This window comes from Panthera leo, chromosome E3, assembly GCF_018350215.1.
Source record: "Panthera leo isolate Ple1 chromosome E3, P.leo_Ple1_pat1.1, whole genome shotgun sequence".
NCBI lineage: Eukaryota > Metazoa > Chordata > Mammalia > Carnivora > Felidae > Panthera > Panthera leo.
Window position 1 is genome coordinate 24,533,553 of NC_056694.1, and position 13,390 is coordinate 24,546,942.

Genomic DNA, 13,390 nt, shown 5'->3' on the forward strand with positions numbered 1-13,390 from the left:
GGGGTAACGATCAGGTGGAAAACAGTGGCAAGGGCAGTGAAGGATTCACTTGAGGCAGAACAAGGAAGCTAGAAGTTTACCAAATACACCTCAAGGGAGGTTGGGAGGGGCAGGACAGCAAAGGAGAGGCAGTGGGTGGGGGCTATTTTTAAAAGGGAAATGTGAGGAGGAATGGGGATGTATGAAAAAAAGGGAGACTTTATGGTAACTGTGCCTGGTTGTAAGTAGCCCATTGGTTAGTTAGGGCCTATGGATGTTTTGAGGTGAGTCCCCTGATGGTCTTGTCTATATTCAGCCAGGAGGTCGCTGTGAGCCCTTTCTACATTCCATTGCTCAAGATTGTTTGCCTAAAAGTGGACTCTACATATATGTCTGATGGTAGAGAGTAGAAATAAAAGAGATGGGGAAGCACAAGGTTATTTTCAAAGTATGGAGAGGGGTGCCTGGGTGGCTTAGTTAAACATCTGACTCTTGGGGCACCTGGGTGGCTCGGTTGGTTAAGCATCCGACTTCAGCTCAGGTCACGATCTCATGGTCCGTGAGTTTGAGCCCCACGTCAGGCTCTGGGTTGATGGCTCGGAGCCTGGAGCCTGCTTCCGATTCTGTGTCTCCCTCTCTCTCTGCCCCCCCCCCCCCCGTTCATGCTCTGTCTCTCTCTGTCCCAAAAATAAATAAACGTTAAAAAAATTAAAAACAAAACAAAAAAAAAAAAAAACATCTGACTCTTGATCTTGGATCAGGGCTGACAGTACAGAGCCTGTTTGGGAGTCTCTCTCTCCCCCTCTCTGCCCCTCCCCTGCTCATGCACTCTGCCTCTCTCAAAATAAAAATAAATAAACTTAAAAAATAAAAAAGTAAGAAAAAGGAGAAACAGAAGTACTTGGTGCTGTGCGGGTAGGATCTCAGAAATGTTTGTTTTCTGGATAGGTCCTTTGTGGAAAGAGCAATGGACTCTGGAGTCATAAGGACAGGCTTCAACTTCTGTTAGCTCTTATGAGTTGCATCAATTTGGGAAAGTTATGTATTTTTCTCAATTTTGGTTTTCTCATCCATAAAATGGGAACAACATGGCATTTTGGGGAAAATTGAATGAAATAACAGATATGCAAGCATGACACCCCAAAAGAGCTCAATAAGTCTAACTTGGTTTTTTTTTTTTTTTTTTTTTTTTTTTTTTTGGGACAGAGAGACAGAGCATGAACGGGGGAGGGGCAGAGAGAGATGGAGACACAGAATTGGAAACAGGCTCCAGGCTCCGAGCCATCAGCTCAGAGCCTGACGCGGGGCTCGAACTCACAGACCGCGAGATCGTGACCTGGCTGAAGTCGGACGCTTAACCGACTGCGCCACCCAGGCGCCCCAAGTCTAACTTGGTTTTGAGAGAACTTTGAAAGCGACCAAATAATGTGTGCTTTGAATGTTTGGACAGCAGCTAATACTGTAACCTGTGTACCCAAGTATACATGTGTGTGAGTATGTGTATGTGTGTTTCTGTGTTTATAATAAGAATTATATTAAAAAAAAAAAAAGAATTATGTTAGCCACAACATCTATAGCGTGCCTCCTATATCAGGTGACCAAACCATCCCACTGCCTAGGACTGCGGGGGTTCCCCGGATACAGGACTTGGAGTGTTAAAACCCAGAAAGTCACAGGCAAACTGGGATGAGTTGGTCATCCTCCTGCTCTGTGCAGATTGCTTTACAGACATTATCTCATTAAACCTTCCAACCTACCCTGTGAGGTAGGTACTCACGTTTGTTGCCATTTTACATTTAAGAAGGACATTTAGAGAGATTAAGCAACTTAAGCCACAAAGTTAATTAATGGGAAGTGCAGGATCTGAACCCAGCTGGGTCCAGCCTGAGAATTTAACCACCATGCTATAGGCATTTAGACTTTACCAAAGGCATAGTCTTTTATTGCCACTCATCTCTGCATTCCCGGATCTTTGCTAAACACCCTCCCATCTTCCCTTCTGTCACCACCAATTTCTGCTGTCCAGCCAGGCCTCCAGCAAAGGGAGACACCATCTGAGTCAAGCCCAGTCTTGTATCTGGGCACAGCTGAGGCCCCTCCCTCCTTAGCAACAGACGCTGAAGCCTGGTTACCGGCCCCAAGGCCTGGGTGCAGGCACCTCCAATGTTAAAACAGCCCAGAGAGGAGGAGAGAGAAGAGTTCAGGCTGCTAGGGTATTGTTTAGTGGAGGTGTTTCTTCCCTCTTATCTGTATTAACATGTAACTCTGCTTCCATTTTTCCTCTACAGTGAACTTGGTGTGTTCCTGGAAAAGTTCTAAGAGAGGAGCTGCTCAGTGGAAGGGAAGAGCGACCAGAGCAGAAGGCATTGCAACCACAGCAGAAAAGCCCTGCAGAACCCCAGTGCTCTCCCTTCTTCATTCTCTAGCTTCTCTTTCTTTCTTCTTCTACCAGAGAACTCCTCAGGGGGCCAAAGTCTATGACCTCAGAGAGACAGCTCTGTGAACACAGCTTTCAGAACATTTAGAAAGTTCCATTTTCTGTGTCACCTCACTATGCTATAAGCAAGTGTGAATTTCAGAGCCACTGGTACGAGAGGATCATCCCTAGAGAAACTGAGAGCTCTTTATTCATTTTGTAATAGACCCAACTAAAATGGACAACATGAGTGACGTGGATTGCTCATCTCAGAAGGTAGGTGTGAATTTTAAGGTGTATTTCTTTTTTTCTTTTAAACCTGTATTTTCAACATGTAGGGAATTTGGGAGTGGGCAGGAAGGGGATGTTTCAATCATAGACTAATTGCCATGTTAGATCCCCTTGACTGAGCAACTGTGTTAACATTTTTATGCTTTGTCCTTTGAAATATGCTTTTTGCTGAATTAGGCTTTTGGGCTAAAAGCCTCAGGTTTTGCTGTGAAAACTTCAGGAACAGATACCTGTTGTTCCTTTCCCTTCCCTTCCCAAGGCCTTTAGACCATATATTCCATCCAACGGTTCCCAGATGTACATCAGAATATCCTAGAGAGCATCTTGAAAACAGAGACTTGGCCTCACTCCCAAAGGTTCTGATCCAGAAGACTTGAATGGGGTCCCGGACTCTGTATTTTTAACTAAGAATTGAGTGATTCTGCTGTAGCAGGTGAGCTTTTGAGATCGGCCTCCAAGAAGAACATGCAAACATGATGTGTAGTCAGAAATCATCCATCTGAAAGTAATAGTGTTACCCCATCTAGATGTCAGAATCTTGGTGTTCAAAGCCAAAATCCATTAGGTTGCCATACCCTAAAGTGCCCAGAGGAGCATTTTCATGTTTATTTGTTTTTTGAGAGAGAGACAGAGCATGAACAAGGAAGGGGTAGAGAGAAAGAGAAAGAGAAAGAGACACAACCCAAAGCAGGCTCTAGGCTCTGAGCTGTCAGCACAGAGCCCGACGCAGGCCTTGAACTCACAAGTGGTGAGATCATGATCTGAGCTTAACTGACTGAGCTACCCAGGCACCCCAAACCAGAGGAGCATTTTAAATTGAAACTTTATGAAATGAAGGTGGTTCTTACAAAAATCAATCTCTTTTTCCTTCAAGATGCCACAGAGCAGTCTTAGGTATGGTCATGTTCTGTTCTGGAATTGATTTCTAGATCTGGTGATCCTGTGTGTGTTCCATGTATCCCTGTCCCATGCACTGAGATGTTTTCTGCTCTCCGTATTTCTGGCTCTGTGTGTCTAAGTCTTAGTCTGTGCCTATGAACAAGCTCAAATTTTTAACTTGTTCTCCAAAGGTTCTGCTTCTATTATATGCTGTAAAATTCTTAATATTGGCTTGCTTTTTGCAAAATGTTTCAGTTTCTTTATTTTCCCAAGAATGGCTTATGTCTTTGTATGATGATTCAGCTGCCTCTGTGTCTGCCCCTTGGATGAACATCTCTCAGTATGAAGGAGCATAAATATAATTTAGCTCAAACCCAAAAGGGAATCTCTGGGCTCAAGTAACCGAGAAGTCCAAATGGGATCCAGGAGTCCAGCCGATGTCACTGGGAGTCTATCTTTTGCCTTCTGGGAGTCTTGCTTCTATGTTGGCTGTATTCTAATGAAAGCTTTGTTTCCACATAAGGCAAAGATGTTTATTGAGAGTGCCTCTTTCTCAATAGGTCTAGTGAAACTGTCAGGAAAGACTGATGAGCCCAGCTTAGGTCACATGCCTGTCCCTGAGCCAAGCACTGTGTCTAGGAGGGTGGAGAACCCTGATTAGCCTGACCTATGTCACATGTGCTTCCTGGAGCCAGGGACTGGGTGGGATCAGGTGACTGTATAGCACGGACTGAAATTGGAGAAGAGCTGATTTTGTCCACTAGGGCTGTGGCCTACTAATTTTGGTAGGGAGAATAACTTCCCAATTGGTGTCAGAGATGGCATCAGGTTTATCCCAGCCACGAGCAGAAGCAAGACACCTCCTGAATAATGTTAATGTCCTACTTGACTGTAAAAGTTCAAGGTTTTTTGGTTTAACTACTCATTTCCATTTTTGTTGTAACTTACTCAAGATGTCTGAAATTTGTGGTGTTTGCTTGTTGCTCTTTTAATGAAGATATTTATTTGAAACATATTTAAAAGCTAGGCCAAGGGAAAGATTTCCAGTGACCATAAAACTTTCTTGCTTGCAAAGACAAAAAAAACAAAAAACAAAAACAGGCAGCCAGAACTTATCAATCATTACATGCTGTACATCTGGGATCCTGATGGAAATCATGAATGACTTCATAGCGCTGAACGTACCACTGCCAGAATCGACCTCAGATGGTGTGGTACCCACTTTGGATGACCAGGTTCCTTTCAGGCTGTTGCTGGAGTTCTATCCTTTTGTTCACCTGATTGGTGCAAATCTGATACTAATTTCAGTACCGAAAAATCATCTTGGAGATAATTGATCAATTCTTAGGTCCTTGAAACTGAGGTCAAGAACAGAGAGGGGCGCCTGGGTGGCTCAGTTGGTTAAACGTCTGACTTTGGCTTGGGTCACGATCTTGTGGTTTGTGGGTTCAATCCCCACCTCAGGCTCTGGGCTGACCGCTCAGAGCCTGGAGCCTGTTTCCTATTCTGTGTCTCTCACTCTCTGTTTCTGCTCCTCCCCGGGAGCAAATCCCCAGACTTGCATTCTGTCTCTCTCAAAAATAAATAAACATTGAAAAAAAAAAGAGAGATAGACACAGTTATTTAACTCAACAAACTGAGTTCTCTAAAAACAGCAAAGTCTGCAGGTCTCAAACTCCTCCCGTTTAAGTTGGAGCCCAAGGATCCCTATTTTTAATAAAGTTCTATTGGTGAGTGTGATGTGCCACAATTTTTTACAATAACTAGATTAGGCCATTAGACCAGTGGGCCTGTTGTATGTTTTTTAAAGATCTCAGGCTTGGTGTGCATCTTTATTTATGGGTTTGCATGTTTTTGTTGAATTTTAAGATCAACACCTTCCTAAAGTGATTTGCCATGTTATCAGTACTCACTGTTTCCAATGTGTTGGGATGCAGAGTCATGTGTATTTAAAATTTTTTTTAATGTTTATTTATTTTTGAGAGAGAGAGAGAGAGAGAGAGAGAGAGAGAGAGAGAGAAACACAGCATGATCAGGGTAGGGGCAAAGAGAAAGGGAGACACAGAATCTGAAGCAGGCTCCAGGCTCTGAGCTGTGAGCACAGAGCCTGATGCAGGGCTTGAACTCACAAAATGGGAGATCATGACCTGAACCAAAGTCGAACACCTAACCAACTGAGCCACCCAAATGCCCCCAGAGTCATGTGTATTTAAAAGCACCTCTGTGTGGCCAGGATGCATTACTTCTATTCTCTGGGCTTTAGTTTCTTCATGTCAAACATGGTTATCAAAAACTCTCATAAGGAAAAAAAAAAACCTCTCATAAGGTTGTACAGTGCCTAGCACGTAATAATTTGGAATAATTATAGTGGTATTATTGTTATTTTATGAGGTTGAGTCATCAGTGAGCAGTTGGTTAGGGCGTGAGGGTGGCTGACATCCGATTCATATACCCCCTATCTGCTACCCCCTGCCAGTTCCCCTGCATGACATAATTTGCTGATTCAAGTAAATCAAATGAATCCAGTAATGTCTTGTCTTACACAGTTTAGTCCAAGGCCATTGCCTTAGGTGGAAAATCTTGGAGAGCCAAAATTGCCCTTGAAAGTCCCTTAAACCATCTTTAAAATGCTATACAGCAACATGTCTCAGTAAGTACAACCCACAGTTTTCCTTTAGTTTTGGAACAAATTGTACCTTCTCTGTCACAGCCCCAGATAAGTAGTTGTCGTGCACATAGAGGCTGGGTCCTAGGACAGAAACACACACAGAATTGTTCAATACTGCTGTCACTTTCAGCTCTGCTCAGGAGAGGTACTTGGGAACTGAGAGTGGCCATGGGAGCCGCAGGTTCACCCCTACCTGAGGCTCACCCCTAAGTGCACCCTCACTGAATGGAATGGTGGACTCAGACACCCATACTATTTAAGTGACTCTTTTTTTTTTTCAAAGCAGGCAGAACAGAGAGTTGCTCATGTGTGTGTTAAACACACAAAGTACAATGCCACCACATAAGCAAATTTCTATTTGGAATTGTGTTTTTGTGAAGTGCAAGGGTCTATTTTTTGTTTAAAGTTAACCCCTTTAATCACAACCCAGGATAGGGTAACTTCCCTCAGAATTTGGGGTCTTCCCAGGGGAAAAATATTACCCTAAATTTGCTCATTGAGGGGTAGCCAAGGAGAAGACGCTGGAGGAGAGACATCACTGATTTAAAAATGAAACCTACACTATGGATGGGGGTGAGAAGGTGTTTAGTGGGCATAACTCTGTCCCTAAAACTTATCTTAGGGATCTTTTTACTCCTTGCCAACCTAGAGGCTTGGAAATCTTTCCTGATTCCTGAAGAGCGGCTTTGTTCCCATTTCCCACAGATCCCTGAAAGTGACTCAATACATCACATGAGCCACTCCCAGATGCGGCCAGAGCTGCCCCCTCTGCCTGCTTCTGCTAATGAGGAACCATCTGCGCTCTACCAGGTATGTTCACTGGGCTGCTGCTATTCTACTGATATTAGTGGGAGACAAACAGCTAGGCTTGACGAGTGGGATCAATGGCTTTGGTCACTTCTGCCACCAGAAAAGGCTATGGTAGTGTGGGGAGAAAGAGCTATCTAGTAGTACAAAGGTGAGTTAGGATCCAGCCTTCTCACTTCCCTGCTGTATTATTGAGACTTTCTGAACTTCTGCATCTTCAGTTGTGAAAAATATAAGGATGATTATTTCTACTTTACAGCCATGTCCATAAAGAATAAAGACAATAGAAGTAAATCACCTGATGCACAAACATACTGCTTGTTGAAAGCCAGCTTTTGTCCTTGACATCAGAAATCATGCTCATGGTGGTTGGAGAAGTGCAATTGGTGAACATCCAGGAAGCATATGGCTGAGTTTGCAGGAAGTAGAAACAGCGTAGGGCATGCAGGACTCTCTCGAGTCTCCATGTGAGTGGAACTTAAGCTCCTCCGAGATGTCCTTCACCTTGTCATACTCTGCATTTCTTTCCTTGTAGACCATCATGTCGCACAGCTTTTATCCCCCCTTGATGCAACGTACATCGTGGACCCTGGCTGCACCCTTCAAAGAGCAGCACCACTACCGTGGACCCAGCGACTCCATTGCCAACAACTACTCCTTGATGGCCCAGGACCTGAAACTGAAGGACCTGCTGAAGGTTTACCAGCCAGTCACTATCAATGTCCCCAGGGAAAGGACCAGAAAGGGGCTACCATTAGGTAATTGTAACAGTGTGCCATACCAGATCCAAATGGGGCTTTGCAGTGAGATTTTTAGTCGTGGGTTCTAGTTCTGGCTCCATTGCTTGCTGAAGCTAACCTTGGATAACCTCATAGGGTCTCAGTCTTTTCATCTATGAAATGGGAATGATTGTAATATCTAGCATTACATTTACTGTATGCCGTGTCCCTTACATTTACCACACACCAAACACTTTTCTGTGTACTTGTGTTATTGAATCCTGAATAACAAATTATTCCCAAAACTTAATGGTTTAAAACAACCACCACTTATTATCTCATAGTTTCTATGGATCAAGAATCTGAGCATGGCTTAACCGAATAGTTCTGCCCCAGAGCCTCTCACAAGCATGCAATCAAGGTATCAGCTAGCCCCACAGTCCTCTAAGGGCACTGGGAAGGATCCTCTCCCAAGCTCATTCATTTCCTCAGGTTTTTGCTGGCTGTTGGTCATAGACATCAGTTTCCTGCCACATGGGTCTTTCCATAGGGCAGTTCACATTATGGCTTCTGGCTTCCCTCATAGGGAACAGGGGAGAGAGCAAGAGACAGAAGAGAGCCAAAAAAACAGAAACCACACTCTTTTTGGAATTTAATTTTGGAAGTGACAGCCTATCACTTTTGCTGTATTCTGTTTGTTAGAAGTGAGTCACCAGGTCTAGCCTGCATGCACAGGGGTTGCACAAGGCCGTGATGCCAGGAGGTGGGGATCATTGGGGGCCATCTTGGAAGCTGTTTACCACAGTACTTTATATGTATTAATTTATTTAATCCTGCTGGGCACACATAAGTCTGCTTATCCTTCAGTAATTTTTGTTACATGTGTGTTGGAGCCTCTCAGTCTGCCCTCTGTCTCAAACTTATTTTCATATTTTTCATTTTTCTCTCTGTGCTGGGTCTGGGTAAATTCCTCAGATGTATCTTCTGATTCACTAATTTGCTCAACTGTGTTGAGCCTTGAGTTTATCATGTCTAATGAACTTTTTTTACTTTCATGACAAAATCTTTTCATTTTCAGATTTTCTTTTTTATAATTAAAAAAATTTTTTAAGTTCATTTATATTAGAGAGTGTGGGTGCAAGCACAGGAAGGGCAGAGACAGAGAAAGAAAGAGAATCACAAGCAGGCTTTGTATGCTGTCAGTGTGGAGCCCTGCACGGGGCTTGATCCTATGAACCATGAGACAATGACCTGAGCTGAAATCAAGAGTCAGATGCTTAATCAACTGAACACACAAGTGCCCCTCATTTTCAGATTTTCTAATTGATTCTACCTGCCAATTTGTCATTTTACTCTTATAGGCTTAGCTCTTTCAATATTCCTGGGAAGATCTTAAACATTTATTTTAGAGCAATGTTTGATTGCTGTATTATTTTTACTTTGCAAAATTATCCCTTCCTTGATGAGTCAATTAACTGTCTTTCTTACTATTGGTTTTTCTCATATGGTCTGGGATTTTAATTTGCAGGCTTCTGTTTAGAGTTTTTTCCCTTCTTGTGACTTGCATCCCCCCCCCCCATTGTTTTTATTGAGGTATGATTTACATACAATAAGATGCATAGATCTTAAGTGTTCAGTGAGCATTGACCATTGTTTATACCATGTAGCCACCACCCAAACAGGATATAGGGCATTTCCATCCCTAGAGAAAGCTCTATTGTGCTTATTTCCAGTGAGTTCTCTTCCCTACCCAAAACCATCCCACTCTAGGGTAGTTGCTTTCTGATTTTTGTCACCATAGATTAATTTTGAGTGTTTTCACTTAGAAATGTAATCAGTGTACCTTTTTGACACATACTTCTTAATCTAACGTTTTTATTCTTATGCCTTCATCTGGCCTCTTAGGACCCCAAATTAGTACCAGACCTTATATTGGTGGCTTGGGACTCCCATCCTAGGTGATATTTGGAGATCTTGTAGATGTGGTCACTGAGGCTGCGTGAAACTTGGCCTCCTTATTATTGGGCTGTCTCTGTTATCTCTGGCCAACATAAGAATTGAGGATCCTTGTGCTTTATCTGCATGACAGTGCTGTCTTCATGGATAGGGCAGCCTTGCTTCAGTCCTGGCTTTATGCTGTGAACCTAGATCATTGATTTATTTTGAGAGAGATGGAGAGAGAGGATCCCAAGCAGGCTCTGTGCTGCCAGCTCAGAGCCTGACTTGGGTTATGAGGTGGGGCTTGATCTCATGAACCGTGAGATCATGGCCTGAGCCAAAATCAAGAGTCAGACGCTTAACCAACTGAACCACCCAGGAGCCTCTCAAAATGTCAATTTAATATTATGTCTTCAACACTTCTCTGTTGCTTGTTAATTCCTTTAGGCTGGAGACTTAAGTAACAGTATCTAGTTAAAGCTTTATAATCTAGTTTTATATCAACTATTGAATTCATTTGTAGTTACCTTGTATTGTGCATGATACTGGTTTTTCTATTTGTGATAATCATATATTTCCTTTAAAATAAATATGCCAAGTGTAAAAGTCTTCACCTACTTAGAAATATTAAACAGTAATTTCCAACATTTAGAAAATAGGGCATACAGGATTAGGGAGTGAATCGAGTAGGACTGATATTAATACTTGACAATTGTATGGGTGAATAGAAGGTATGTGCATTCGCATTTCACATTTGGGGGAACTGAGGCCTGGAGTGATGAAGTCACTGCTTCAGAGTCGCACAGGTGATTAGTGGTGCATGTAGAACCAGGCGGCCCATCTCCTGCCTTATCCCCATTGCACCGAGTCTACTCCCCTTAGTATGCTCTGGGACTGTCCTGTGGACAGAGGATGACTCTAATGTGTTTCTTCTCCACTCTTCTAGCAACTAACTGCTCATCAGAACCCAACAAGAAGAAAAGAAAGTTCTCCTCTAGAGACAAAGAGAATCCCACCAGGTAAGTATCCCTGTGGGTGCAGGAGATTGTAGGACACCTGGCTGAACTGAAGAAGGCTGTGGTCTCATTAACCATGCTCTGCTTCTTGACTTTAAAGCATTCCCAGACTCCAAGTAACTCATGTATTTTTCCACCAGTGCTCTTCACTCAATTTTTTAAAATGTTTATTTACTTTTGAGAGAGAGAGAGAGAGAGAGACAGAACACAAGTGGGAGAGGGGCAGAGACAGAGACACAGAATCCAAAGCAGGCTCCAGGCTCTGAGCTGTCAACACAGCCTAATGTGGGTCTTGAACTCATGAACCATGAGATCATGATCAAAGCTGAAGTCGGTTACTCAACCCACTGAGCCACCCAGGCGCTCTCTTTTAACCCAATTTTTTAAGGCTCTAAATAAAACTAAAGTAACCAACTGAGCAGAGGCACCTGAGTGGCTCATTGGTTGCCAACTCTTGATTTCAGCTCAGGTCATGATCCCAGGGTCCTGGAATTGAGCCCTGCATCAGGCTCTGTGCTGAGCATGGAGCCTGCTGAAGATTCTCTCACTCTCTCCCTCTACCTATCTCTTGAACTCTCTCTCTCTCTCTCTAAAATAAAAAAAGGAGGGTTGCCTGGGTGGCTCAGTCGGTTGAGCGTCTGACTTCGGCCCAGGTCATGATCTTGCACTTCATGCGTTTGAGCTCTGGCATCAAGCTCTGTGCTGACAGATCATAGCCTGGAGCCTACTTCAGATTCTGTCTTTCGCTCTCTCTCTGCCCGCCCGCCACCCCGCCACTTGCACTTTGTCTCTCTCTTTCTCTCAAAAAGGAATAAACATTAAAAAAATTTTTAAGTAAAAAATGAAAATAAAAAAAATAAATTTACCACCTGAGCAAAACCAATGCTAGCATACCTATGGATGTTCCATGGTTAGAGGCTGTCACTGCAGTGCACATCCATACTGTTAGATGACACAGAGGAGAGGGGTTTCCATTGCAGAATGACACTCAGCAGCTTGGAGACAGTAGGCCTGGCACAGAGCACCTCTGCAGAGAACCAAAGGATGTGTCTACTTTTCAGGACCAAGCTGGCCCACAATATCTCAGCCTTATCATCCATAAAGAAGGAGGCAGTGACATCTTTGACCCTGCCAGGAAGCAGACCAATGAGTCCGGAAGAACAGATTGGTGTGATGTTACAGCAGGAGATGAAAATAGAAGGTAAAGAAACCCAACCATCTGAATCAGACTTAGAGGTATGTTCTTGTTGCTTCCTTTCTCTCAGTTTGCTAAGAATTATTCTTGACAGCTCAGTGATTCTAAACTCAGGGAGAATAGCAGAATCACCCAGGGAATGTTTTAAAAATATCAAAGTCCAGACCCCATGACAGACTACTGAATAAGAATATGTGTGTATTTGTGTGTATTTGTGTGTGTGTGTGTGTGTGTGTGTGTGTGTGTCTGTGTGTCTGTGTGAATTGTTTTAGTAGGTCTTAGAAACCTTTGAGTCCTTATAGAACATAGGTTGCGGGACACCTAGGTTGCTCAGTCAGTTAAGCATTTGACTCTTGATTTAGTTCAGGTCATGATCTCATGAACCATGAGATCAGGCCCCACGTTGGGGTCTGCACTGACAGCAGGGAGCCTGCTTAGGATTCTTTCCCTCCCTCCGTTTCTGCCTCCCATGCTCTCTCTCTGTCTCTCAAAATAAATAAATAAACTTAAAAAAAAAAAAAAAACCAATGGTTTTAAAATGGTGACCCATAAGCTAGGGTTGCAAAATTTTGAAAAATAAAACAAAAAACAGGACACCCAGTTAAATTGGAATTTCAGATATACAATAAATAATTTTAAAAATTATACTAAAATACTAAAAGTATAAGTATATCCCAATGCATCCTGTATTTGGAAGTTTCTTCTCTATAAGCAGCTTCCATTAAGGTTGGAGGAAGGTGAGCTCAGCCTCTTCTGACTACAGACAGTTGTCACAAAAGCTCAAAGCTGATTTCCTACACTTTGTGCTTCTCACCCATCTTAAAATATTTGTTTCTAGAGCTATTCAGCCATCTGGCAGCTTAGAGCCCTAAACGAACAAAACTTCCTGAAATCAACCAGATCACATTGGCCATTTAAAAAAATTTTTTTTTAATGTTTATTTATTTTTGAGAGAGACAGAGACAGAATGCGAGTGGGCTAGGGGCAGAGAGAGAGGGAGACACAGAATCCGAAGCAGGCTCCAGGCTCCAAGCTGTCAGCACAGAGCCCCACGTGGGGCTCAAACTCATGAGCTGTGAGATCATGACCTGAGCCAAAGTTGTACGCTCAACTGACTGAGCCACCCAGGCGCCACCACATTGTCTATTTTTGTTTAGTTTGTGTGTTTGTATTGCTTTCCTAAACTCAGAAGCCCATGGTTTGATCAGAACTATTGTAAGTTTCACTTGGACTTGGGGAATTTCCCCTCACTGGCTGCTACAAGCCACAGGATCAAAGTCCTTTGTAGACCACCATTGTTGTTGAGGACGGTGAATTATCCGGTCCATTTGAGGAGCTTGTTAATTATGTTCTTAAAGTTCACCGATGGGCTGCCTCTGTCCTGGCCTCAGTAGTCATTCCACTGCTCCTCTCTGCATGGCTTTTGACAAGTCCTTCCTTATAACCCACTGAAATTTCTGGCTCTGGGTCAGTCCTCCAGAG

The 13,390-nt window shown here is 43.2% G+C and overlaps 1 protein-coding gene across 4 annotated transcripts in view; it reads left to right on the forward strand.

Annotated features, from left to right (window-relative positions):
* Positions 1-13,390, forward strand: part of DNAH3 (dynein axonemal heavy chain 3) — a 168,115-nt gene that overhangs the window by 3,120 nt on the left and 151,605 nt on the right. For 2 of the 4 annotated variants that reach the window (XM_042921633.1, XM_042921636.1), the window contains exons 2-6: positions 2,268-2,671; positions 6,939-7,043; positions 7,576-7,798; positions 10,644-10,716; positions 11,775-11,949. In XM_042921633.1, the coding sequence (XP_042777567.1) occupies positions 2,633-2,671; positions 6,939-7,043; positions 7,576-7,798; positions 10,644-10,716; positions 11,775-11,949 (615 nt within the window). In that variant the 5' untranslated portion in view covers positions 2,268-2,632. Of the gene's footprint in view, positions 1-1,382; positions 1,470-2,267; positions 2,672-2,945; positions 3,120-6,938; positions 7,044-7,575; positions 7,799-10,643; positions 10,717-11,774; positions 11,950-13,390 lie in introns of those variants that run through there. The other 2 variants (XM_042921634.1, XM_042921635.1) reach the window with 2 other exon arrangements.